The sequence below is a fragment of the Struthio camelus genome, chromosome 1, assembly GCF_040807025.1.
Source record: "Struthio camelus isolate bStrCam1 chromosome 1, bStrCam1.hap1, whole genome shotgun sequence".
Lineage (NCBI taxonomy): Eukaryota > Metazoa > Chordata > Aves > Struthioniformes > Struthionidae > Struthio > Struthio camelus.
In genome coordinates this window covers 41,701,539-41,727,931 of record NC_090942.1, presented here as the reverse complement: position 1 = coordinate 41,727,931, position 26,393 = coordinate 41,701,539, and the positions used below count along the sequence as shown (strand labels likewise).

Genomic DNA, 26,393 nt, shown 5'->3' with positions numbered 1-26,393 from the left:
CTCTTGCAAAACTTTTTCGACATAGTCATGGACATTCAGAAATCTGTTCACCCCAGGTTGAAATTGTGTCCTAGAACAGCATGAAGAGACCCAGCGTTACAGCTGCAGTTATTTCCCAGTTTAAAAATAGGTTTTATTTTATGCTTTAGAAGATACTTGAAAGTATGGAGAGGCCCTGTTCTGAGTTGGAGGTTAAACAGGTATAACTGTATTTAATTCTCCAGATCTACATTAGGAGATAGGAGGAGAAGACCTGAAAAATGACTTGAAATTGGCTCTTTTCAAACTGCAGCTACATAACATCTTAGGCTAATCTAAATCGTCTGCCTGTTTCTCCATCTTTCTTTGTGTGGGAGTTGACAGTCATCTGATCTTCAGTGAACTGGTTCAGTTTCAATGTTGGCAAAAAGTAATTAATCTTATTACTTAGGTTCTTTATGTACAGTTGGTATTCTGCCAATTTAACTGCCTGAACAGCTTAATGCCAGGTCAGCTAAGTATAACTGTTGGACAAGAGGCATCAAAAACGTGTGGCAGAGATAAGGGAGTTCTTGTACATCTGCCACAGCATTTGCAGTGCAGGCTTGATTGTTACTTCTCAATTGCTTACAAAAACTTGCTTGCAAATGGCAGATGGGGATTTTTTTATCACTGAAATTTATGAAGTTAAGGAAAGTCGGAAGTTCTGACAATGGAGCCATAAAAATGCTACAAAGAACTGGGAATAGGCTGAAAATGCTGGAGTAACGTTCATGTTACAGTATCCAGACTGGATGCTGGTGGGGTCCCGCAACTTCTGACTGTTTTTGTGCAGCCTGGAATTGGTGTGCCATACTGTGCCATACACTATTAAAGGAATTTAACCTCCTTTTTTCCTTGTCTTCTAGTAAATATGTGCTCAGTTGCATCTGCTTTCCTGTGTGTTTTTTTTTTTTTTGTTCTTACTATAAAAAGTTCTTTTCTTCTCCTCCCTTTTTGCCTCCTCCTTGACAGCTTCCAAAGCACAAGTCTGTTGTGGTTACATTAAATGATTCAGATGATAGCGAGTCTGATGGAGAGCCCTCTAACTCAACTAATAGTGTATTTGGAGGACTAGAATCTATGATAAAAGAAGCAAGGAGAAATGTTGAGGTAAACGATACCAATGTTTAATTTTGTAATGATGTTGTTAATTATTCAGAGTATAAAGTTTAGACCTGGGCCAAGAAATATTGGGTTACATCAGAAATGGACAAGAACGAGTACATTACTCTTGTCTGGACCATTACATTGTAATTTGCATTCCACAAACTAATTGAAATGCTTTTTGGTTATGAAAAATATTCTGTAGATACAATCTGTAATATATTTTGATTTCATTTTTTTAGTTGAAACTGAATTTATCTTTAATTACTGGTGGAAAAGAAAAAAATAACACTGACTTAAAAGATCTTACTTGCCTTGAACAATCTGGAGTTTGCGCTGAAGCGCCTCTTAGAAATAGCAATCAAATAGCTGTATTTTAAAACTTGTGTGAGTAATATTGATTTGGACTTGTTTATAACAGGCATCAAAAATCAAAGCTGCTCCAAAATCAGAAAAAGAAAACGATCCAATGAGAACTCCAGAGGCTTTACCAGAAGATAAGAAGATAGAATATAGACTCTTAAAAGAGGAGATTGCCAGGTATAGCTGAGTTTTGTTGTTGTTAGTTAAAGTAAAATATATATTCTTTGTAGTGCTTTACTAATCTATTTTTGTAATTGGAAGAAAAATCCGAGTCTGAAAACCGTATTATTACCTTCAGTTTTTTTCCTTAATTTTTAGTAAGACGAAAGAAAGTCTTTGGGTTTGATGTGAATGACCGTACTTGAATGTAGTTCTGGAAAGCTTTCTTTAATATGAAATGTTGTTCTCTTACTTCTTGAAAGATGCTAAAGCAATTGGAATACGCAATGAAGTGAATGTTGATGGAGTTACTGAATATCTTTGCTTGTACGATCTCTGTTTTAGTCGTGAGAAGCAGCGTTTAATTAAAACTGATCCACTGAGGAACAGTACATCCCCTGCAAATTCCGATGGTGAAGTTGATGGAATTGGTAGAATAGCGGTAGTGACAAAACAAGTTACAGAAGCAGAAGCAAAGCTTAAGAAAAACAAGTAAGTTTTCACTGTCATAAAACATTCCTTTGCTTAGAAGGATTAAAGCTGTAAACTTTTTTTCAGTGAGTAGCTTTTGAGATAGAGCTAGGCTTAGTTTTCTGTTTTCTTGAACTATCGCTAGTGCTCCTGTGCCACCATCTTTTTTTGATGGTAACCTGTAAATGCAACTTCTCACGCTGTTTTCAGCTATATTTTCGTTTGGTCAGTAGAACTTCATCTCCACTACCCGATAACGTTGAAATATGAAAACACAAGCAGGCTTTTCACTTCTCGGTACACTTTCTTTAAGGGGCGAATGCCTTGCTGTTTCTGAGATGTGCCTGATGGGCTTGAATGAATTAATATTTTCCTCATAATAGGCAGGCTGCTTGAAACGTCTCCTGCATACCTTTTCTCCTTAAGTATGCCTTTTTCATATTTCTCTCCCTTCCTCTAAGTTTCTGTGGCAAAGGTCCTGAGTGCTTTATGTCTTCCTTTTCTGCTTTTGTTGTCACTTGCTAATTAGTGCTTGGAATTTTGAACAAACTGGTTTGTGTTGGACGCAAATTGAAGCACAAATTTTCCTTCCTTTCATCCATCCGCTCCTTCCGAGTCTTTGTCTTGCTCCTTTTGATGCATAGCTTTCTATCTTTAAACACTGCTACTGTGACCTTGTAGCGCGCCTTGTAATCTGCTGATGTGTTTGTGCCCTAGAAAAGGATCAGATTGTTACTTAAAGTAAAACCGGTTTTCGAATGTCTTAAAACTAAAAATGACATTAAAGATATGCCTCTTGCTTATCTTCCACTTGCACTTGCAGTCAAAATGTTTTCATCCAATTTATACTGAGTTGCTGAAATTGGTTACTGAAACTGTATGTACTGTCAATATTTACTGTCTCATGGATGTTAAGACTACCTTGAGAAACTTAGTGGTGTTTGCTGATAGGTGAAGAACTTGTTTCTTAGATAGCAAGGATTTCGGATAAGCAGTGATAGCTGTGAGGAACTTTTCTCTCTGGAAAAGTTTTTGTTATATGGCTTTTCTATTTTTAGACTCCTCCTGATGAAAGATGAATCTGTGTTGAAACATTTGTTGCAACAAGAGGCAAAGAAGAGAGAGAATGTTCGAATTGCTGAAAATAAGATTAACAAGCTGGCTGAACAGCTACAAGCAACAGAGAAGATCCTGAACGCTAACAAGATGTTTCTTAAGAAGCTTCAGGAACAAGTAATTTTAATTTTGGAATGTTTCTGTGTTTTGTAGCTAGAAACGTTGGAATGGGAAGCTTGATAATTTGCAGGGTGCACTTGACTTTCTTTGGATTAATCATTAATTCATTCCCATGTCTTTTTCTCATTGCACTTTATTATGTGATGATAACTGAAAGTTGCATCTTTACTATTGTATTTATTCTCTCTTTTTCAGATTCATAAAGTTCAACAACGAGTTACAGTAAAAAAAGCTCTGGCCTTAAAATATGGGGAAGAACTTGCTCGAGCAAAAGCAGTAGCAAGTAAAGAAATCGGGAAACGAAAACTGGAGCAGGATCATCTTGGAGTAAGCTTGCTGCATGCTCTTAAACTGTTCTGTGCTTGAAAAGCAGTAGCAGTTGCGGTTAGGAAATGTAGTTTAAATGGGATTTCAGGCAAATAGGAAGACTTTCTGAAAGCACTGTAAGAATATTCTTAATTTTTGTTCTGTGTATTTTAATAATTCAACAGAAAAAGCATTAAGCATTGAAAAAAAGGAAACTATTCAAGAAAAGAAAACTATTCAAAGCCTGCCTCTCCTTGCTGGAGATATACCATAAATAGATTGGTAATAAGAGAGGTTATATTCCTGTGAAGAAGGGAAGTAACTTTGCTGTCTGTAGCCCTCAAGCATGTTATTAACTATCTAGTAATAAGTGGGCTCTGATTTCATTCTTCTGAAAATTAAAATGTAGAAAAACAAGGCTTAAGTATTTTTACAAAAATTTTCTTGTGTGCCTTTGTTTTGTTGCTCACCTTTTAAGTGTGACCAGAACTTTTGTTGAAGACTTGTGTGTGATGTAGACTTAATTTATATTGAAAAACCTGCAAACATGCCAGTGGAATTGTGGCGAACAGTTTTGTGGTTTTCCTACTGTTTACTGAAATTTTCTGGCAAGAATTTAAAATATGTTCTTATAAACTCTGAGTTAAATATGTTGCTCATGTTTAATTTGCCTCCTGTCAATAGATCAGTAAATATGAAGATGAAATTAAGGAAAACTTTTTTTTTTTTACTTTTCAGCCAAGCAAAATGTTGAAATTGGAGAATTCCCCTGCATCAAGTCCAAAGAAGCATTCAGCAGAATTGATTGCACTAGAGAAGAAACGACTGCAGCAACTGGAGTATGAATACGCTCTGAAGATTCAGAAGTTGAAAGAGGCCCGTGCACTTCAAACCAAGGAGCAATTAAACTTTGCCCCTCCTGCAGAAGAGGAATCTGAATTTACATTACCTCAGCCATCGCTTCATGATCTTACGCAGGACAAATTGTCTTTGGACAGTGAAGAAAATTACTTTGATGATGAAGTCTTATCTAATTCAAACCGAGAACGAAGGAGATCTTTCAGAGAGTCTAATTCGTTTACTAAACCAAATCTAAAACACATGGACACCCCAAAACAAGAAACTATAAACAAACTTTCTAAAAAGGCAGCAGAGGAGCCTGAGCTTTTCCTTGGGTTGAATATTGAGGAATTGAAAAAACTTCATGCTAAAGCTGACAGCTTGAAAGAGCTGCTAATGAAAAGTACTGCCTTTGTAACACCTAAGGAAGACCTGTTGTGTGGTCAGGTAAATGCTTTAAAAGTAAACGTTGAAGTTGTTTCTTATTAGGTGGTATCGCAACTTCAGTTTTTCTGTTCATCTGTTTCCTAGGAAATTTCAGTGGATATGGATTTTGTGCCATCTCAAAATAAACAAACTGAAGCGAAACCATTTCCGTTTGGACCATATCATAGTCCCCTTCTAGTATTCAAATCCTACAGGTATGAGGATTATAACAGCTATTCTGACTTCTGTGTACATGTGAAACTTTCAAGTCTTCACTGCTCTTCCTTTGTACAAGGCTTAGCTATCAAGTTTTTCATTAAAACTTATCTTTACTATCCTGAAACAATTTTTCTCTAGTTCAGAGAACCTTATGATTTTTAGTTAGTTTTTAACTGTTACTCAGGGTCCCTTAATTTTGTACAGTGCACTGGTTTTATATTGTGTTGCATTCTGTGCCCTGTAACTGTGTTACGGTCTGGTATAACTATATTCAACAACAGTGGTTATTTGAAAATAGGATTTTTTATATCCAATTTCAGGCAATCTAAAATCCAGTGAATACTTCACAGTAGAGTATTTTGATTATGCCATCTTTAAACTTGGGTAGGATTTATATTGTCCAAGTTGAGACTGAGCCACTTACCCATTTATGAGTTCCTGGTCAGTAGAAAGAGGCATGACCAGCGTGATTCATCCTGACTTAAAGCAGGCACCTGCAATTGTACTTCATTCCATTGCTTTGACACATCTGTCTCTTTTCTGTTGACCAAAAAGAGAGCCTTGTTCCTACTCTTTAACTTTTAGGAAAAAATCTGAAATATAAATTGGAGCAGTTATATGCTAGCATGTGCTTAAAAGTTCTCTATTTCACATCTGTGAGATAGCAGAAGTAGCAGAAGATGGAGCAGGAAATGGTGATGGAGAATCCTACAGGAGTAGTTTTCATATCCTGTTAATTTAATGTAGATGATGAAAGGTTTGCTTCCTGAAGGAGATAGAAGTCTTGAACTTGGCAAAGTCCAACTTAAGCTACATATTTAAAGCAAGTATCTGTCTGCTTAGCTCAGACTGGTTTTTGTTTGTTTGCTAGTTTTAGTCTTGTTTTTCACTGCGTTATCTCAGGTTAATCTTTAGCAGTCCTCTTTATATTTCTGTTCGTCATTGTACTCCTGCTCTAGAAAGCATAAGATCAATTTCTAGGATTGCACTGGAATTTAATTTCAGTGGTTTCCTTTCCCTAATGTATGATTACCACGTTTCCCTTTTTTTTTTTTTTAAATATGAATGAACTTTTATGTAAGCAAGAACAAGATACTAGAGAAGAATCTGTGTAAATTGAGAAATGCTGTTTTACTTTCTCCCTCTGCCACTGTTTTTCATCCCCCTATCTCACAGGTCAGCAATGTTTTCGATTGTAGTATGGTTTTGGAAATAATGAGACTTAATATTGAAAATGACATGTAGGTGTGTGTTTTTTTTTTTTTATCTTTTGTTTAATAAAACTGATGTCTTAGTTTGTATGCTTTGTCATAATAATTCACTATTTTATTTTTAGGTTTAGTCCATATTTTCGAACCAAGGAAAAACTATACCTCAGTTCTGTAACCCATAGCAATATGATAGAGCCAAAACAGTGTTTCTGCCGTTTTGATTTAACAGGCACATGTAATGATGATGACTGTCAGTGGTGAGTTCTTTTTAATTTTGTTCATCTGGCGTAAATGTCTGTTCTACATGTCTGGCTTCAGGACCAGTAGACGCCTTTTTCCTTTATTTGAAAGGTCTAGGTTTATGATCCTATGGACAAGTTTAGAAAAGAAGGTTATTTTTAAATACCCTACTGCAGATACCTGGTTGTGAGGAAAAAAAACTTAAACTGTGAAGGAAGAAGGCTCTTTAGACATACATTTAGAAAAACAGTATAGACTGTTAGAGAACGTATTATTCTTTGATTGCCTTTTAATTTGGAGAGGACTCCTCTTCGTAGCTTCAATGTAACTTCAGACCATAGTGTAACTTCAGGTAGTGAGCAATACTGCGAAGCACGGTAGAATTGTATCATATACTGCTAAGCAAAATAAACCAAGTAGTAAATATTATGTGATATATAAGAAAATCTTGTCGTAATACTAGAATTCAGTTTTTCTAGGAAAATATTGGCTAAATTTGCTTCTCTGAAGCCTGGTGTTAAATCTGATTTTAAAAATATTTTGCTAAACAGCGTTACCTAATATTTTTTAAAAAGTTGATACGAGGATAAATGGATATTAATTGTTCAACAGTAAACTCTATTTGGACACTTCCAGCTGTTGGAAAAATACAGCAGGAACAAACTTTAGTTCTTTTTTGCCCTTTTTGATGGCAGAGATATTCTGAATAAGCGCTAGCTATGTCAAATCATACTTTGAATCCTTTAAACAGTGATATCTGTCTTTTTTTATAACTATGCTTATTTGAACCAGAAAGATCTAAATACTGTGTTGCATCTCTGCAAAACTAGACTGCTACCAAAGTAGAGGTTTATTCCAAAGAGCAGGGCTGTACTGAAATAATGAGGGCTAGGGTAAAGTCAGTGATGCATGTTTAGAGAAGGCCTAGAAGTTTCAGAGCATTTTTTTTATTTTCCGTGAGTGTCATTTTCCTTCTTGTTTAAGCTTCCTATTAGTGTATACAACTTTCTAATTACAGGCCTTGTTAAATTGTTACTGTGATTAAAATATTTTAATTTCTTATTTCCTTATTTATTTCAGGCAGCACGTGAAAGATTGCACTCTTAGCCGAAAGCAGCTATTTCAAGATATTCTGTCTTACAATTTAGAACTGATTGGTTGTTCAGAAAAAAGCACTGATGATGAAATCAGCACTGCGACAGGTTTCTAAGAGTATTTTACTCGCTTTTAGTTTAAAAGATTCATTTTTGAAGGGAATGACTTTCGTAAAAGGTCGAGGAGCAAGGACTTTAGTGACTGATGTCATGTGATGTGTAAAATACTGCTAAATGAAGAAATACATATCTCCAGTCATCCAGTTCAGTCCTCAGAGGTGGACAGTCTCCTCAGTGCCCTTAACATAGGGAAAAATTCTTACTGATTTTGGAATGTTTCACTTAAAAATAAGGGATTGGGGGTGAGGGGATGAGGGAATGGGGATGGGATCTTTCCTTCTCCTCTTCCTCTCTTCTTTGTGTAGCTATGGGATTGGTTTGTTTTAGTGAAGTTGGAATTATATAATAATGCTGCTGGGATGTAGGCAAATTGCCTGACATAACTTGTTCAGTTTTGATGTCTGTATTCTAAGATGTTAAATTACCATGCCTCTTAAAGCAGCCGTAATTCACTAATTCAGCATGGGTGATATAAAATTGCTGTTGAGTTACCTGTTTTCATTTATGTGCTTATCTAAGAGACAAATGTTCTTATTTCAGAAAAATATGTTGAAAAACTTTTTGGTATAAACAGAGATCGAATGTCAGTGGATCAGATGGCTGTTCTTCTGGCTAGCAATGTCAATGAGAGTAAAGGTCATAGTAAGTAACTTTCTTGGTAGGTTAAATACGATATCGGCTTGTGTTTTTAATTATATAGGATTTCAATGACTATAACCCAAGAATACTCCTTTGTTGTCTCTTAGTTTGTCTCAGTATGCTAAATTATGCTTATGGTACATTCAAGACAGCAGAGTTTTGTTATAAGGCATAATGTAATAATTTCAGAGTCCAATGTGAAAAAATTACTTATGCGCTTAAGATCACCAGATTTATTGAAACTTGTGCCCTTGTGTTGCACACTCAGAATGTTTTTGTCTAAAATTATTAATATCTTAAATCTTGAATACAGAAAAGTAAAAGATAACTTCTACTACTATGGTTATTTACAGCACCTCCGTTTACCACATGGAAAGATAAGAGAAAATGGAGACCAAAGTACTGGAGAAAACCTCCATTAGATAGTAGCAGCAGTGAGGAGGAACAGTTCCTTGGACCTATTAAATATGGTAATCCAGAAGTATAGTGTACTGGGGGAAAAATAACCACCAGCCCCTTCCCAACCTATAATTTGTAAAGCTGTCCTTCAGTAAAACATTTTTTTTTTCTTACTTTTTTGGCTTCTTCATATTTCCTCTCTGCAAATTTCCTTTGCCTTTGTTTTTGAGTGCAGCTTGACCCTCATTCATTCTTTAAAAAAAAAAAAAAAAAAAAAAAAAAGACATATACTCTAATAGAGACTAATAGAATATGTCATTGGAAGTTTAAGTGGAATTTCTGCTTACAAATTCTGGAAAGGAATATAGGGAACCATTCCCCTAGAATGTTCCACGTTTGTCTGTAAACCTCTGTAGACCCGGGTGATGTTACAGACCTTAATAAGTAGTGAAGTTTCATGTGTTCAGTCAATTTGCATTTGAGCAGAGCTCATATATTGTGTTGAGGTCAGGAGAAAAAAGCTGGTTTGGCGTTTGAGATTTTGAAGCTTGCTTGAGCATCAGTGACCAGAATTTTCGCATGTGACTCATGCAGGTGAGAACTTTAGGTTCTGCTTGCAAATCCTGTAAGAAGGATATCGAGAGACTCAAATGAGGCAGCTGATCTTCTTGTCAGAGCTGTCTACTTCTTAATGATGCCCAATGAATTGCCTCAATGAGTGTGGTTTGACAAAAGTAGCCTTTTTCTGCTGGTTTTCTTGCCCTCGTATTTGAAATATAACTAGTTTTCTGTGGAGTACGCAGTTTTAGAAGATGCAGAAATAACCATGTTTCACTGTGGTTAATGGCCGTACTTGAAGTCTGTAAACATCCTCCCTCTTCAGGGTATCTTATCAGTTCTAACATGACAGGTCATTTCCATTTTGAAAAGAAACTTTTATTTGCAGCTCACCCCACAGAACATAAAGCAAAGGTTCCAGCTCTCGATGCTGTCGTGACTCCAGATGATGTCCGATATTTTACAAGCGAGACTGATGACATTTCCAACTTGGAGGCAAGCGTTCAAGAAAACCCCTGTGATGTACAACTTTGGATTAAGCTTGCATACAAATACTTGAATCAAAATGAAGGGTAAGTCTTCGGCATTCTTAGATTTGGTTTTTGTTCTTTACTCATGCTACTATAATCAGGTTTCCTTTCTAACGTAAAAGAATTTTCTTTGACAAAGCCACAACTAACTTATCGCTTAAAAGCAGGTTAAAATAGATTAGATTTCCTACTGTATGCAGTGTGGTAAATAAAGATAAGTTGCCAAGTGTAGTTTAGGTAGGTTCTCATTCGGAATGGAAGTTGATGGAAAGTAGCATGGGAGAAATAACTGTGCTTGAAAAGTGTACAGTCTAATGTATTCCCAAGATTACAGTGGAATGTTGTACTTCCAGTGATAAAGCAGTAGACCAATGAACTTAAATCAGTTTGTCTCCTCTACGATGTGAATGGTTGAAATAACGTTTAAAACAACTTTCATCCATAAGATTCGTTACAAGAACAGCTCTGCCATACGGCTCTGTCAATGTAGAAATTGTCCAGTTGAGCAGTCAGTTTCTTATTTCTTAGTTTTCCTTACTTTTAGATTTCTACAGTTATCTCTAGTTTCTATTCCTCTAATTTATTCTGTGGAGTACCCTGTTTTTATTGACAATCAAAGAATTTCAGTAGGAATCCTGTCATGTGGTTTCATTGTGGCGATTCACTTGGATTCAGTAGCAAAGTACTAACCTAAGGCAGAGAGAGGTTGTGGGGAAAGCTGCTGTAGCAGGGAGGAAAGGGGATGAGGAGTGGTGGTGTTGGATAATTATTATTATTATTGTTTTTTAAAGCATTGTGTGAACTATGGGAAATTTTGTAAGAGATCAGTTTAGCTTTATCAGTAACTGAGCACCCTCTAGGAGGGGACGGTATGTTCGAAGTGGCTTGAGTTATATGTAATAATAATAAATACTAGCTGAAACATGTAGGATAGAACTGGAAAGGCCAATGCAGGAAGTACAGCACTACCAGCAAGCGGCAGGATGAGGAGAGCACACTTTTTCAAAATATAAGTGTAGCTGAAAAAAGACCAAGGAAAGAAGGGAGAAAAAAAGTAATGGAAGGCAACAGATCCTTTTCTTAAACAAACAAACAAAAAAACCAAATAAAACTAAAGCCCTAAACAAACTAATACTGGGGTATTTTTTTGTCTTAAGAGAGCTAAGTGGTTTAATTGATTGCAGTAGATTCAGTTTTTTCCTAGATGTGCAGTGCTCAGAGAAGAGAGAACAAAAGTTTGTCTTACGCATCATGAACTGTTTTACTCTTATTTTTGAAACATGCATTTTTCCCTCCTAAATGTCTATGCAAAATAACTTCTAAAGATATTTTTAGAGTAAGCGTGGCCTGAGAAGCTTTCTGTGGTTTTGTGGAAGTTTGATATTTATAAACTAAGACTTAGCCATGTGGTTTGCAGTATATTCGGCTGTTTGAGCTAATCTCGTATGACTTTACTAGTATCATCTCATGACAGTTATCTCAAAAAGGAACACCTAGAAACAAAGAAAACCTGTATGACGTGCATAGAAACTCGGAATAAAGGCTTATATTTGATGAATATAGAAAGTAAATTAAATATGTAACAAAACAATCTTCTAACTTACTTTACCAAGCCTTCTAAATATTTCTATTTAAGCTTTTGAGTCAATATGATGTGAATTGGCCCTTTATACAGATTCAGCATGAGACTTCTGCTTATGGATAAATCTTACGCGTTTTAATTGAATTGGCACCTTATTTGAACCTGTAAAACTTTTATCTTTATATGCGCTATGATAGTTTGTATCTTTTGAAGGGTGAAACTTCACTAAAACTTAAAGTTTTATAGTAAAGGACAGCACGTTAACTTGATGACTGACTGTCATTTGCATTCTAGTTATAAGCATCCATTTTCGTATTTCATTTTGTATGAGTCCTAATTACAAAACCATGGATGTAATGGAGCAATTCAGTGGATGTTTCTTTTTCTCCCCCCCACCCCAGCTCATCGTCTGAATGCTTAGATTCTGCTTTAAATGTTTTGGCTCGAGCCCTTGAGAACAACAAAGAAAATCCTGAGATTTGGTGTCATTACCTCAGACTGTTTTCAAAAAGAGGAACCAAGGAAGAGATGCAGGAAATGTGTGAAACAGCAGTAGAATATGCACCTTCTTATCAAATCTGGTGGACAGTAAGTAATAATGTGCATGTGAAATGTTCATGCAAGTGTGTATTTAGTGCTGTAGGAACCCTGGGATTTCTGCATGTATGACAGGAAAAGAGTGAAAGGGAAAGGTTAATTTTAACTAAGTTAACACTATAGCTTTTTGAAAACTGCCGACATTGCTCAGAAAGTGAGACAATTCAAAGTTATATTTGACTGTGCTATATTCTGTGTTGGTAGAAATTGTCACTTTTTCTCAAGAAATGCAACATTTTGATTTTTGCCTACCAAGTAAAAGATTTTTTTAAGCTTGAAAAATTCTTATTTTCCCTTAATTTTCTATGCCTCTGAATATTTGATCTTTAAGGATATTTATGATATGTGAGGTTTAATGTGAAAATTTAGTGTGGGAAGGGAAGTGTGGCTTGTAGGGTGGTAGAAGACATTTTCATACAAATTTGGTGCAATGGTATCTGCTTTTTAAAGTTTAACTTGGAAACTTTACTGGTATTCTGACTTTTTAATATGAAATATTTCTCTCTAGTTTTTGAATTTGGAGAATTCCTTTGATGGAAAAGACTATGTATGTGGGAGGATGCTACAGTTCCTCACGGAAGGAGCAGGGGGAGAAGAAAATCCTGATCTCTTGTCCTTTCAGCTGCTGGAGACTCTTCTGTACAGAGTTCACTTAAGCCTCTTCACAGGAAGATATCAGAACGCTCTTGCTGTGTTGCAGGTAACCTCCAAGTTGCCACACCAGGACTTGTCTTCACGTTTTTGTCTTTCTGATGCCTGTGACTCCAACAGCTCCAGCTGTAGAAGAGCTGTGCCTTCAGTTGTTTAGTTGTTGGAGGAATTCTCCTAGACTGCTGTTATAAAATATGATGCCATTGTAAACTCTGGATGCATCTTGGTTCCCTATTTTTTTTTTTCCTTGTGTAGCTAATAACTAGAGCACTACTTCTCACAATACTTCCAGGGAACTGCTTTTGTTTTGATTTCTGGTAAACAGTAGAGCGCTATTCTCCAGTTAACAGCCTGTGAGTAATGTATTGCCTCAGATACTGAATTAGAAATTACAAAGCAGTAATTTCTCTTAGAAGGAACATGGGGTATGATACTACTTAGCAGTATTGCCTGTCCTCCAAAAATTGGAGACTGTTGCATTAGAGGATTTAGTGATCTCATGAGCTCCCAAGTCTCACTTATTACAAGCTTTTATTACTATTGTAAAAGGCATTTTAGGTCACTGTTATTGCTCTCTAGCTTCTAGGTGAAGGTGAGAAGGAAGGTGCTGCCATCAGCCACTAGCAAAAGGTAGCTGCTGGAGTTTTGAAAGCAAGTTCTTCCGTTCTTGCCAGCAGGTGGAGCCTGTTTGCTACACTTCAGAGTATTTTGCAAGATTGTGTGGTTCAAGGCTGTAAAGCTTTTTCCTACCTCCGGTTGACTTGCTTCACAAGCTATTCTAAACACAGCAGTACTGATAAATCTCCCTCTGAGTGTTTAGCTGAACAAACAAGAAGAATGGAGAGGAAAAAATACAGTTTGTTTCAAACTTAAATGGAAGTCCAGTGTACATTGGGAAGAATTTGAGTCGTTTCCCCTCCCATTTCGTCCCAAAGCATTATTGTAAAAACAAATTTTTTTTAGTCTGTAAACTGTAGTTGGAAAGAGTATTTTGGGGAAGGTTACTTACTTAGAAATTCTCTCTCAAGTATGGTTAAAAATGCTACTTCAAAGTAAGTTGTAATGCTTCCCTTTGAAAACTTGAAAGCATTTACTTTAGAAAGTTTTCTTTAGAAAGTTCATTTTCCACCTCTTATTGGATAAATGTTTTGCTGAATTCCACGCAAATTTGCAAGCACTTTGAGTCCCTTGAAAAAGTGCCTTATTTCTTTACCCAGAGAAAAGTTTATACGACTTTAGCCATGAGATTCTGTTCTGTTCTAGGAGCAATTGTGTTTAGACTTTGTCTAATTGGTTGTTGTAATGATTATATTTGGGATCTGCGAGTTTGACTGGCTATTCTAGTTTTGCATACCATTGGTAGGAAAACTTGGAGCGGTATTCTGGTTCTCAGTAATATTTCCAACACCATTTTAAAGTGAAGTCTTTAGAGATGCTTGTGTAGCCCTGGTGCTTTCAGTAGACTTGGACAGCTGTCCCTTAGCAGCTGCACAACTGGATCTTAAAAAAATAAACAAACCCCAAAACCCTAATAGGATGTAGCAAACCTAATCCTACTCGCAGATGAGTTGTCTTTGGAGCTAATATATTATTTGTATGTAACTGAAAGTAATTGTCACAGAAGCAAGCAGAAAAATTGAACACATGTTGGGAGGTGCATGGATTAAAAGTCCATCTCTGTTTACTTTCCAAGGCGAAAACTATTGCAGGTTTTCTAAACTTGTTACAAGAAGTTATGTAACTATATAGGATTTGACCACAATCCTACGTTCACATAAAGGAAATTTGATCACAACGGAGGTCAAGAATCATTAATTACTTACTAATTCCCTGTTCTAGAATATTAAATACCCAGAATATTGAAATTTTGTATTATTTCTTTTTTTTTTTCATTCTTAGAACTTAAAGAATTTACAGTTAAAATATAATACATTCCTTTTAACCTTTACAGAATGCTTTAAAATCAGCAAATGAGAAGATATTATCAGAACGCCTTACTGTAAGTGACCGCTGCTTGGCTTGGCTGGCTTACATACATCTAATCGAATTCGGTGTTCTCCCAGTCAAGTTCTATGATCCAGCTAATGCCAGGCCTTCAAGGATAATGAACAAAGAGCCGTTTCTAATACCGTGGCAAACAATTCAAGATGTGAAGACTGATCCTGATACGTTGTTGGCTATGTTTGAAGGTAAGTTTAGGGAAGTAAACTAGTCAGTACATGACTCATTTGTTACAAATCAGGAGATATTACCCACCTTTTGCAATTTTAAGGTAATGCAACGTTGCTGCCAAATGCTTTAGGCCATTATGATCAATCCAGTGAATACTTCATCAATGATTTGAAAAAGAAAGTGAGGAAAACCTATGTTTTGGGGTACTTGGAAAACTCTGTGTGTGTTATCTGTGGCTCAGTCATAGCTCTTCCTCTGAAATACAATTTTCTGCCAAGCTAGAGATCAGTTGCTTATGACAATATGGCTTTGCTTATTCGTCTGGACATGAAGGATGGCACTTCTAGAAGACTTTTCTCTTCACTGCGGTGATAAGTGTTTTCCAAAGGTTATCTACCGTCTTCCTTCTTTCGTAACTTCCAAGAACAACGTTCACAAAAATAACTTACGTGCTTATGTCTCGTAGATTTTTTTTTTTTATGTTAAACATTCATATAAGCTTGAAGGTACTTGAAGTTTAAGGGCCTGACTTTTTTTGTTGTTGTTTTTGTTTTCTCTCTTCTTTTTTTTAAAGATGCAGTCAAAACATGTACTGATGAAAGCCTTAACGCTGACAGAAGAATAGCTATCTGCTTACCTCTCTACAGAAATATGATAGCTTTGTTGAAGCTTCTTGAAAGGTAATTTGTTTTTTAAACACATTTTTCACTTAATACTCAACTCCATTGTGTGTGTGTGTGGCCTTTTTTTCTTTTTTTTTTAAAATCTTGCTTTTCTTTTTATTTGAGGTGGGAGTCTGCTATAGAACTTTGTAGATCCTTGTTGGAACTCTGCCCTAACAACTCTCAGCTCTTGGAGAGTTTAGCCACCTTGTATTTGCAAATAGAGCAGAGTGATAGCGCCTACAACGTGTGGATTGCAGCGTTTGAGAAGAATCCTCAGAATGCAGAAATTTTTTACCAGATGTGTAAATTCCTCATCTCACAGGTAATGCCTCACCCCAGAACCCTTTGCATTAGTCTTCTGGCTTTATGTAGTTTGTGTTTTGCTTGTGGTTTCAAAGCACTTATCACATAGCTTAATCTTCACAATGTTTTTGTAATGTCTATCACTCCTTTTTATAGATGTGAATAATAGAATTGGCAAATTTAATGACACCTTTACAGGTAATCGAAGGTATATAAAATCATAAATTTAGAACTAAAACTGTTGGTTCTAATCCAGTGTTAACAGTAGCCTTATGTAAGAATAATAGAAGATCCTAACAGTGAAACTCGAATATATTCTCAGCTTTTTTCTGCAGTATGCTGACTGACTCCATTAGATTTATTTCTTGAGAGAATAAGGGCAATGGAGCATTGCAGAGATAGGGACATCACTTGTTATTTGTTGTGCTTAAATTGCTCTTGTCTTTAGGTTGATATCTTACATGGTCTATTTTAAATTTTCTTTAATTTAAAAAAAAAAAACAGGGAAGATCAGACAATATTCTTTCACTGTTGCAAGATTTTGTGGCAGCTTTCTTTGAGAATGCATGTCAAGAACACAGTCCTATGGATCTCTTAAGGTATGCTTAGAATTTTTTTTTTCTGTTGGGAAGACTAGTTTTTTATTTGTTTCTGGCAAAACTGGACAATTTTAGAACTTTTGAAACGCTGTTTTTAAGTTGGCATGTTTTACTAAAGCTTTAGTGAATTATGATTTGGTGTTTTAAGGTTTATGCTTGTTGTTTGTGCACAGACTAACAAAATTATAAAACACAAACTTAGAGGTGAAAGAGCCAGCAAGTTCAATGAATTTCCATTCCCCAAATCCGGACATTAAATATCTATGCCCCCAAAGCTGGGAGCCTAAAACTGCGTGCCTAAAATTCTGTATCTACTTGCAAAAGACCTCAGTCCAGAAAATACATGTATGTTATTAATTAGGGGACTATTATTGCTGAAAATGCACAGGTTGGTGAGTTTCCACCTGTATGTTAGGCACCTAATTGAGAGACTCCTTGAAGTTCTAAAATACACGTTTCCTATAGTCAAAGAAAAGTAGATGCCTATGAAGGCCTTCAAAGAGAGACTGTCTGTACTTAAGCTGAGGCCAAGTTAGGTGTTAGATTTTCTTCCACTTAGGTTCGTTTATATTAATTTTGGCGCTGGCAATGCAATTTAGCTGCTTTTGGTGGATAATTGTATCTTAGGAGTTGATGCGTTTCATGTGAAAAAGGGAGGTGTCTGAGATTTAGAGAAAGATTTAACCTGGTACCTGATGGAGGAATAAAGGAGTAGGTGCTTTAAAATATATATCTGGATAGAGTTAAGTTATAGTCTAAAGAAAAGTAGGTGAATCTCCTCCTTTTTTATTTTTTAATGCATCTCATGAATTAGGTTTCTGAGCTAAGTCCACATAAGTTGGTTTTTTTTGGTTGTTACTTTTTTGGGGTTTGAGGGTTTTTTTTTTTTTTTGTCCCTTCCATACAGTGGGATATTCACATGCTACTTTTTCTCTTGTAGGTATCTCTTGAATTTTCCAATGCCAATTGAGTTTACATCACCCCTCTATAAAGAACATCTCACAGATGACATTGTAAATCAGCAAATCCCTTATCTGTGGCAGATCTACTGGTGAGGCTCTCTAAAATATTTGAGGGATAACTATTGCGTCTGAGTAAATTGAATTTTTCAACTGTGGAACAGTCATTATTTGCCAAAGTATATCATTTTGGGTTCTTTTAATAACTGATCTGCCAGTCCTTAGAGAAGCTACCTGGCTGCTGCAGAACAGAGACAATTCTATGGAACTGTGAATTGCACATCACCACAAATTCTGCACTTGGGAAATCTTTCAGAAATTCTTCCTTTTTTTTTTTTTTGGGGGGACAGTGGCAGGTGTGTTCATTTCAGAAAACGATCAGTTGTTTAGACTTCTGTTTGAAGTCACTTCTATTAGCTTTCTTTCATTTCTTCTGGCTTTCAGTTGCCTCCTCCTTATTCTTCCATAGTTCCCCACTTCCACGCCAACTTTTTGTTTAGTCCTGTTCTCCCCATCTATCTTGACCCATTGTTTTAGCTGTTAATAGATCTAGTAACAACAAGCTGTAAAAGTTGGAACTTTTCACAGATGGCCATCCATATCAAAGGAATATGGCAAAGTGACTTTTTCCTCAAGAAGACATGTATAAAGGTGAATGATTGTCGTTGTGTAAACATGAGCTTTGTGGTTTTTTTCCTTTTTATTTTCCTTTTTTTGGTTTCTCCCACCATTCCTTTTGACAGCAAGAATATCCAGGAGTGGCCAGCAGGCGATATTGGCTATCATAACGGCACTTAAAGAAAACTTTAGTTTCTGATGTGGTTACTGAGATGTCAGCTTATGCTACTGCTTAAAAAGTTTACCTTCCCATGGTCTGGGTCTGCCATTTTCAGAAGTAGTTATTTGGCTTTTCGGACAAGTAAAGGGGCAAAGAATAATCCTTCAGATACTGACTGAGGACTCCTTAGAACTCCCTCAACTCTGTTACTGATAGTTTTTAATTGGTGGATGACAACGTTAAGAAGTAAATTGTATCTTTTCAAGAAAATCTTCATACAGGGTTTAGATTAAATTATCTTAATGCTTTCTTCTAGTATTGTCCATGCATTCCAATTTAAATGAATGGATTTTAGTTGTCTTTTCTTTGCAAGTTCTCTTTTTTAGAAGATAGGTACTTGCAAGTTAGAAATATTGTTAGAAGGATGCTTGAGGTCGCTGTCTGGTCATTAGAGACCTTACTTAAGCTCAGATGCATCTGTTCTTAAGCACCTGATCCTAAGAGAGAAATCAGTGCTCCTGAAATAAATTCCTAAATTACTTATAAAGCCGATGAAGAGTTGAGTGCTTGAGTTTTGTCACAGTGAAGTGCCTATGGATTTGGGCCTATGTATCTGTCTTTCCTTTTTCAGGTGCAGAGGACAAATGACATCAAAGTTCACTTTTACCAGGTGGAAATAGTCTGAGTGAAATTATCAGAGCCTGAAATGACCAAGGAACAGCGTTTTGCTTGGAAAGATTTTGTTTTTCTTTCTTTCTTTTTTTTTTTTTTCTTTTTAAACAAGACTAGCAACCTGGTGGTTTAGTTTCTGCTCTAGCTTTTCCCATGAACTATGATCAGGAATTCTGATTATCTCTGTGGCCCTAATCAAGATGCTTCTACAGGCTCTAGCAAGGTAGCCATATCAGCCCTTTCCTATATTGTAATTCTGTAGTAGTCTTCATGATTTTTTTTTTTTTCCACTGACAACTTAATGAAAGCCATCCCCTTTGTTCATTATACCCTGAAATAAGGATTTTTGACTGAATCTTGGACAAAAAATGTCTGTCTGCTTCTGTCTTTGGAAAGATCTTGTATGTTAGTCTGAGCTGTGGAACAAAAATGTTTTGACTGCTTTTGTCAATTTTTTTTTCTGTCAGCATATTTTTATCACAGCTCCCCAGCAGTGTTTGTTTTAGAATACTGATTTTTGTTGCCGCTGTCTGATACCATTTCTCAAGTGTGGTCTCTTTTAATATAACTTTGACATTTACTGTTCTGGAGCTTCCTGTAGGGAAGCTCAAGACCTGTCTCCATTCTGTAGCAGTCAGAGCATCCTTATTATAAGGATTAATGAAAAGGTGCTTTACAAGAGTAGAAGACTAAAGGTAAGTTTTCATTTCTCCTTGAGTTAAAACCTGCATTTAAACTGTCGAGTTACCATATTCTGCATTACCTGCGGTATGATGCTTGCCCATTTTAATAAGCTGACTGACAAATAAGTCTGTAATGCTGCTAAACTGAAAAGGGTGTGTTTTCTTGCATCTTGAAATGTGAAGTTCTTCCTTGTTTCTTACCCTTAATATTTTTGAGCAGGCATTGTGTTCTAACTTTTGTTCAAAATTTTTAATACACGCAGTTTGTGCCAGTCTCTTCATGCAACTGTTGGTGAAGCGCTGGATGCTTTTGAAGCAGCTCTGGGGGCAGTGATGCAGCAGGAAACAGTTCAGAACATTTGGCTGGAGTAAGTTCATAAGGAAGGAGAATAACTTAATCTTGTAGTTAAGTGAAGGGCACCAGAAACATCTCATCTCTTTTTTTTGTTCTCTCCCTTCTAGTTACCTTGTTTTTATCAATAGTAAAGTTGTTGGATCCAACAGCAAAGTTCAAGAATTCAAGCTTTTTACTGACCTAGTGAACAGATGCTTGGTTACAGTCCCCACACGATACTCAATTCCTTTTAGTACTGCTGATTATTGGACCAATTATGAGTTTCATAATAAGGTAAGAATATTTCCTTGGCTATTTTTAAGTAAACAAAAGACTGAGAGCCTTTTGGCAGATTGCTGTAGTTTACTTGTTGAAATAGAGCACCACTAGCATATGCACGCTGACAGCTAGGAATTACTAGAAAAAGAAACAGATCTGAGGAGAGCAGTGTTCTGATTCAGTAGCAAAGGAATACCTAGCAGCGATATTTTGAATAAAGGGCGGTTAAAGCAAAGTGAAAGTCAGAAAAATTATAGCATATGTTGATACTTTATGGATAAAGTTGTTAATGACAAACTTTCCTTTCTTAGAGAAAAAAGAAACTGCATAAGGGAAAGGAGCAAGAGGGGTCTGCAGAGTTGTGACATTGGGAGATGGAATTTGTCAGTTGTGATCCTAGAAATTACAGTGGTTGGGAAATAAATAAATTAGGAGAATAGGAGGAAGACTAAGCTGAGCGCTTCTGTAGAGTTTATTTTGTTTGTATAAATGCTAGGTCCCATTTTATTAACATCCAATATGTTTTTTCACCTATTAAATAAAGGCTGGAAGGACTGTAATCTGTGGTGTTAGTGACATGGCATTAATTACGGGCATGAATTGATTTTTTGCTGCAGTTGAGGAATGAGGTTTGTATTTGAAATTATTTATGTGGTGGAAACTCAGCTTAGTCACAATATTTATAACTTGTAATTCTTTTACTTTATCACGGTTATAAAATGCATTAATGTTTATAATTCACACTTTACAGGTAATTCTTTTTTATTTGAGCTGCATTCCAAAGTCCCAACATTCCAAAACCTTGGAACGGTTTTGTTCTACTATGCCTACTAATCCTGGACTTGCACTGAGGTATGTGAAAATATTTGTAATTGAGACAAACATCTGGCTAATATAGCTGTTATTTTTCATGCAAGGCTTGCATGATGTGTTTTGTACTACAAAAATAAAACTCTTACTCCGTTACTGCAAGTTGCTTCAGGCTTATTGTGCCTTCTGACATCTTCTCAGTCTCTTTGTGTTTGACAGGGTTCTGTTCTACATGCAGAAAGATTATAATTCCATACAAGAATTATTAATAACTGTATCAGTACTGTACATGAGTGCAAATAGTCAAAATTTCAAATGTGTGGAGAAATGTCAGATTTATTAAAATCTTGTTATTCCTTACTGCTCTGGTTTAAAAACGGTTCCAATATATGGCAAAGAAGAATGGGTATGCTGGTATGTAATAGGGCTACCATAAGCTTTAACTTGACATTTGTTTAGCATAGAGGAGCTGTCCTTAATTTTGAAAAATCTTATGAGTGGAAAACAAACACAGTTAATGTAAATATTGCACTGATTTTTACTTAAATAATATTCCAAAATGCACTCTTCTAGGATTAAAGAATCCATATTTTATCATGCACAGCTTCACTGAACTCATCAGTGTTTTATTGAATAGGTTGGTAAAGTCCCCAGATGCTTGCTTTTATTCGTCAACAGTGATCTCAAATATTTTAAAGCCAGACTTGAAACAACTGGAGGTGGAGGGGAGGATGGAGTTGTGGCACACAAAGTTAAATGGCTACATTTTAGACCAAATTGTAATTCTGTCTAGGTGGAACTTACAGCTTTGTTAAACACTGTTGACACTATATAAAATGGGTGAAGAGAACTGACTGTGCAGTATCTCCTAGCCTTGTGACTTTGCAAAAATAATCAAGCCTTCCTTCAGCTGGATTGTTACCTTACACATGCTAAAAATGGATTTTGTAATGTGCCAAGATCAGGTTATTCGTCGAAAGTTTTTCCTAACTTTTTTTTTGTTTCCAGAACTTTTTTTGTGTGTGTTGTGATTTTTGTCTCTTTTTTTCCCCACTTGCAACTGCTGGCTGAGGTTAGGTATAATATATCGTGTAATGTGTTTATATCTTTGGATTGCTTTTCTGTTCCCAGTGATTAGAGCAATGCTCCTTTCTCATGAATGCTTTTTACAGACTGCTTCTGCGATACTGGGAGGAGAGCAATGTTCAAATTCTGAAACTGCAAGCCAAGATGTTTACATATAATATCCCAACATGCCTGGCCATCTGGAAAATGTAATGCAACAGTCATACATCTGTTTTCATAGATATTGCTTTTGTTTATAAGGTTTACATCACAAAGGTAAATCTGAAATGTCCTTCAAATTGGGCTTGTACTAAAAGTCTCTCTTTCATTATTTTATTATTTAAGCAGTAACTGTTCATTACAACAAAAAGAGGTACTGTCGCTTCTTTAAATGAGAATTTGAATTCCCCTCTTGGGGAAACATATAGATGGATATTATGCAGATAAATATGAATAATATGTTTACAAATTGCCTTTATAATTCAATTATTGACTTCTGTCTCCTCCTCTCTACCCTCCCCTTTATATATCACAATAGCAGTAATCTCCATTATCCAGTGATGCTGAACTGATCTTTTTCTTCAGTGTTTGTTCATAAGGGGGAACCACTGAAATGTCTTGCTCATGTAAGGTTGTTTTTACAAAATGGCTATTTTTTCTTTTCACTATAGATAAACATCATTGGGAGTTAGTCAGTTTCTTCTCAAGGAATTTGTAATTCCATTCCACAGTCAGTATTCTGCCAATAATGGCATTTAAAATCATTCAAGAATAAATATTTTTATATATTTCTTTTTCTCAGAGCCATTGCTGCCGAATGCTTTCTAATGGGACAAAGAGAAGTAAGTCAACACAGCTTGCTAAAATGAGTAATTATTATATAAAAATTTGCATACCTTGGCTTTCTCCAGAGCAATCGTCATCTCTTAAACCCAAGATTTCTGGATAGGTCAAATATTCTGTGTATAAACCCTGTGAAGCAAATGCTTTAAGTATAAAATGTCTTTGAGAATCGAGTTAGAATGGAATATATTATTAGTATTTGTACATACTGTTTGTGTGTGTATCTTCCCCTTATTGGGGACCTGTGCTGTTCTCCTCCAGGTGAAAAATAAAAGTGAGAGATAGCTAGACCTAAAATACAGTACAGGGAAGGAAATATTTTGCTGGAAGAAGCTAATGACTGCAGGTGAAAGGATGGGTCTTCAAAATGAATTTATGTAGGGAGCTTTTGATCAGACTTTTTTCCTCCTAAACCCTCATGGTTTTTTTTTTTTCTCCCAAAACACAACAGGTTTACTTGCTGGTATTTCAGGGGGAAAATACTTGTATCACATTATATACAAATACAAGAGTTTCAGCACAGCAACTCTGAATCACTTTTCAGTTCAAACAATGGATTTTCCTGGTGTTGTTGCTGTCCCCATCAAAATATTCTTTTGCCTGTGGAAAGATACTCTGTATTGGGGGATCACGAGGCCCTGGGTTTTTGACTCACCATTTGTTTGTGGTGTTTGAGCAACTTCTCTGCCGTTATATGTAACCCACTATCTTGATACATGTCATTCTTACAGTAGCTGATTCTTGGCACCCTACTCTTCTTTCAGCGTTTCTGTTGAAACAGTACTAAAGCCCTAAGGGATTCATATTGGGTTGCATGGCTATTATTAGATTCACAAGTGAAATCTTTATTCCTTTTTTCCTAGTGTGTCTAAAAAACAAACAAACAAACTCGCCAGTTATTTAATTTATAAAATCACTTAGTTCAAAGTCAGGAGATACCAAAGGTATGGTTGCTGCTTCAACCTTAATTCTGTCTCTGTGTAGATGGTTTGGTATAATCTGTAACTAGTCGCAGATCCCTGTTTCAGTCGTTGTATTAGATGGACAACATTTAAGGCACTGAATGTAATGAGGCTGTTGACTTATAAGATCCCTGCTTTCTTTGTTTTCAAAAATGGAAGATTATATTTCAAAAATGAACATAAAAGGTCTCTATAGAAAATAAACCAATTAGAATTAAGGCATATGTAAAATATCATAGCTGGATTATACCCAGAAGAAATCTTGTGGATTTCTTCTGTGACTTCCTGACTTTCTCTACAGTGTGCAGAAAAATAATTAGGCACACACATAGTGCAGTGTTTTTTTCTTTTTTGAGTTTTTTGGGGTGGGGTGGGAAAATGTGTGCTTAGTTTGGAATGTGGTGAGCACTTACAGCTCACCACATTACAGCTGTCTGTGGAATCAGCGAGTTGTAAATAATTGGGATTTAGAGGAACCAAATAGGATATTTTTGAAGAGTGAATTATGATTCAAATTCTGAATTTCCTATTCCTGGAGACCCTATCATTGATTCCCTTCAGCAGCTCATTTAAAGGACTGCTAAAAGTATATACAGATAGGTATAAGAATGTAAAATAATAAAACCTGCCCCCCCGCCCCCGCCACACACACACACACTTCCATCGCTCTCTGAGTAGTCTTGGTACTTCAGATATCAGAAGTTGAAGGAGACTTGAGTAAATATTTGCATTAAACTCCTTGGTCCTACATCTCTAGCTATAAAATGATGTTTAAAAAACAAGCAAACAAAAAAACTTATCTTGCTAGGGATGCAGACAAATACTGATCTTTAAAGCATGGATAGAGAGATGCTATAGGAAAAGCCTATGAAACAGTTATTTTCATTACAGGGTTGGGATGTTATGCAGTAAGCAAGACCTTGGGACTACATATTGAGTGGTGAAAGAGAAATATTGAGTAAGCTGCTTCATTCCATGATCCATCCTGTGCAATGAATGAGGCAAAAGTCTTGTGAAGAAAAACAGAATGTCCTTTTGTAATTCATCTTATGCATACAAGGGTCAGAATTAAGGCCAGACATAAACTAGCCTTTGCTTGTAGTAAACGTAACGCTCAACTTTGCAACCTGTGTTTTTAACAATGAATGAAAAACATCATTGTAACAGATTTCTGTGCTTCAGCTCACTCATTATGTTTTGAGTACACAAAGTTGTTTTGACTTAGTATTTGTTTTTATTTTACAGGTCCATCATTTATATCAGAGAGCCCTTCAGAAGTTACCTCTATGTGCAACACTGTGGAAAGATGTAATGTTTTCTCCTTATGTTTCAGTTTGAGGTTTCATATAAATTTTCTGCATATCCCATATCCATAGATGTGGTGATGCTTAAGCTCTGGCTAAATCTTATATCTGCTTCCCCATCTCTTACAGCAACTCTTGTTTGAAGCATCAGGAGGAGGTAAAACTGATAACCTGAGAAAACTAGTTTCCAAGTGCCAAGAGGTTGGAGTCAGCCTAGATGAGCTTTTAAATTTAAACACTTACAGAACAGAAAGCAAGAATCACTGAACACTGAGTATGGTCAGCCCTAAGTCCTATTAAATGCCAAAATCAATTGAATGATTCTTCAGGCTGATCCATGCCTAAGATCTGTGTAAGGCAGATGAGTATTGCTGAGCATATCAAGTCTCCAATCTGCTTTCCTTGAACCTGGAAACAATTAACATGACCCTCCTCTCTGGATAAATGAACTCCCTGTCTGGCCTTGCTTCTGGGCCCTGCCAGATTCTCATAACATCATGTACGTAAGTATAGTTAATCAAAATGACAGACTTTTTTTTTTTTATGTTTTCCTTTTATTTTCTGTTTTCTTTGTTTTGCTGTTCCTGATTCACTTGACACTCTCACTGATGCCTGAGAGATCTGTGTTTGGGATTAATTTACTGGGCTGTGTTTACAGTAAAAAAGCAAGTAGTCCACTTTGGGTTTTTCCTTTTTTTTTAAACCTTTTTTGAGACTTTTTCATTACAGGATTTAAAACAAAAGCAGCCGCTCTTTAAGGAAAGTGTAACTGCCGTGGCCACAAGTATGCTTCTTGCACTTGAAGGCTCTAAGAGGGTTGCTTACTGCCCTTTTCTGCATTGGACTCACGGCAGAGACTATTAAACTTGAAGATTAAAGAAACTATTGCAAATGCCAGTGCATCAGAACCTAAGAGTGGTCAATTATGTGCAATTTTTTTGTAAAGAAATTTTAATTTATAATAAAGTTTAACAGTTTAAAGAACAGTTAATATTGATCTGTTTTGTATTGATACTACTTTGTAGTATTACAGCTGTTTATACAAAGATATTTTCAATATAAGCTGACCTTTTAAAAAAACTGTTGTCTTTCTTATTTTGATCAACAAGTAAGAACGTGTTTGAGCTACCCATTGTTAATTGTAGAATAATTACATCTCAAAGTGTTTTCTTCCTCTTACCTTGGGTATGCAGATGTAT

The 26,393-nt window shown here is 36.0% G+C and overlaps 1 protein-coding gene across 4 annotated transcripts in view; it reads left to right on the top strand.

The window, feature by feature from the left end:
- Positions 1 to 26,180, top strand: part of ZFC3H1 (zinc finger C3H1-type containing) — a 40,986-nt gene extending 14,806 nt beyond the window's left edge. For 2 of the 4 annotated variants that reach the window (XM_068935674.1, XM_068935659.1), the window contains exons 10-35: positions 994 to 1,131; positions 1,547 to 1,665; positions 1,993 to 2,139; positions 3,177 to 3,351; positions 3,550 to 3,681; positions 4,399 to 4,947; positions 5,032 to 5,141; positions 6,482 to 6,613; positions 7,677 to 7,798; positions 8,351 to 8,452; positions 8,803 to 8,919; positions 9,795 to 9,978; positions 11,920 to 12,106; positions 12,624 to 12,815; positions 14,718 to 14,955; positions 15,513 to 15,618; positions 15,727 to 15,925; positions 16,411 to 16,505; positions 17,446 to 17,556; positions 19,861 to 19,965; positions 20,060 to 20,225; positions 20,962 to 21,062; positions 22,193 to 22,294; positions 22,888 to 22,927; positions 25,136 to 25,198; positions 25,324 to 26,180. In XM_068935674.1, the coding sequence (XP_068791775.1) occupies positions 994 to 1,131; positions 1,547 to 1,665; positions 1,993 to 2,139; positions 3,177 to 3,351; positions 3,550 to 3,681; positions 4,399 to 4,947; positions 5,032 to 5,141; positions 6,482 to 6,613; positions 7,677 to 7,798; positions 8,351 to 8,452; positions 8,803 to 8,919; positions 9,795 to 9,978; positions 11,920 to 12,106; positions 12,624 to 12,815; positions 14,718 to 14,955; positions 15,513 to 15,618; positions 15,727 to 15,925; positions 16,411 to 16,505; positions 17,446 to 17,556; positions 19,861 to 19,965; positions 20,060 to 20,225; positions 20,962 to 21,062; positions 22,193 to 22,294; positions 22,888 to 22,927; positions 25,136 to 25,198; positions 25,324 to 25,461 (3,870 nt within the window). In that variant the 3' untranslated portion in view covers positions 25,462 to 26,180. Of the gene's footprint in view, positions 1 to 993; positions 1,132 to 1,546; positions 1,666 to 1,992; positions 2,140 to 3,176; positions 3,352 to 3,549; positions 3,682 to 4,398; positions 4,948 to 5,031; positions 5,142 to 6,481; positions 6,614 to 7,676; positions 7,799 to 8,350; positions 8,453 to 8,802; positions 8,920 to 9,794; positions 9,979 to 11,919; positions 12,107 to 12,623; positions 12,816 to 14,717; positions 14,956 to 15,512; positions 15,619 to 15,726; positions 15,926 to 16,410; positions 16,506 to 17,445; positions 17,557 to 18,873; positions 19,017 to 19,860; positions 19,966 to 20,059; positions 20,226 to 20,961; positions 21,063 to 22,192; positions 22,295 to 22,887; positions 22,928 to 25,135; positions 25,199 to 25,323 lie in introns of those variants that run through there. The other 2 variants (XM_068935665.1, XM_068935681.1) reach the window with 2 other exon arrangements.
- The last annotated feature ends 213 nt before the right edge of the window (positions 26,181 to 26,393 follow it).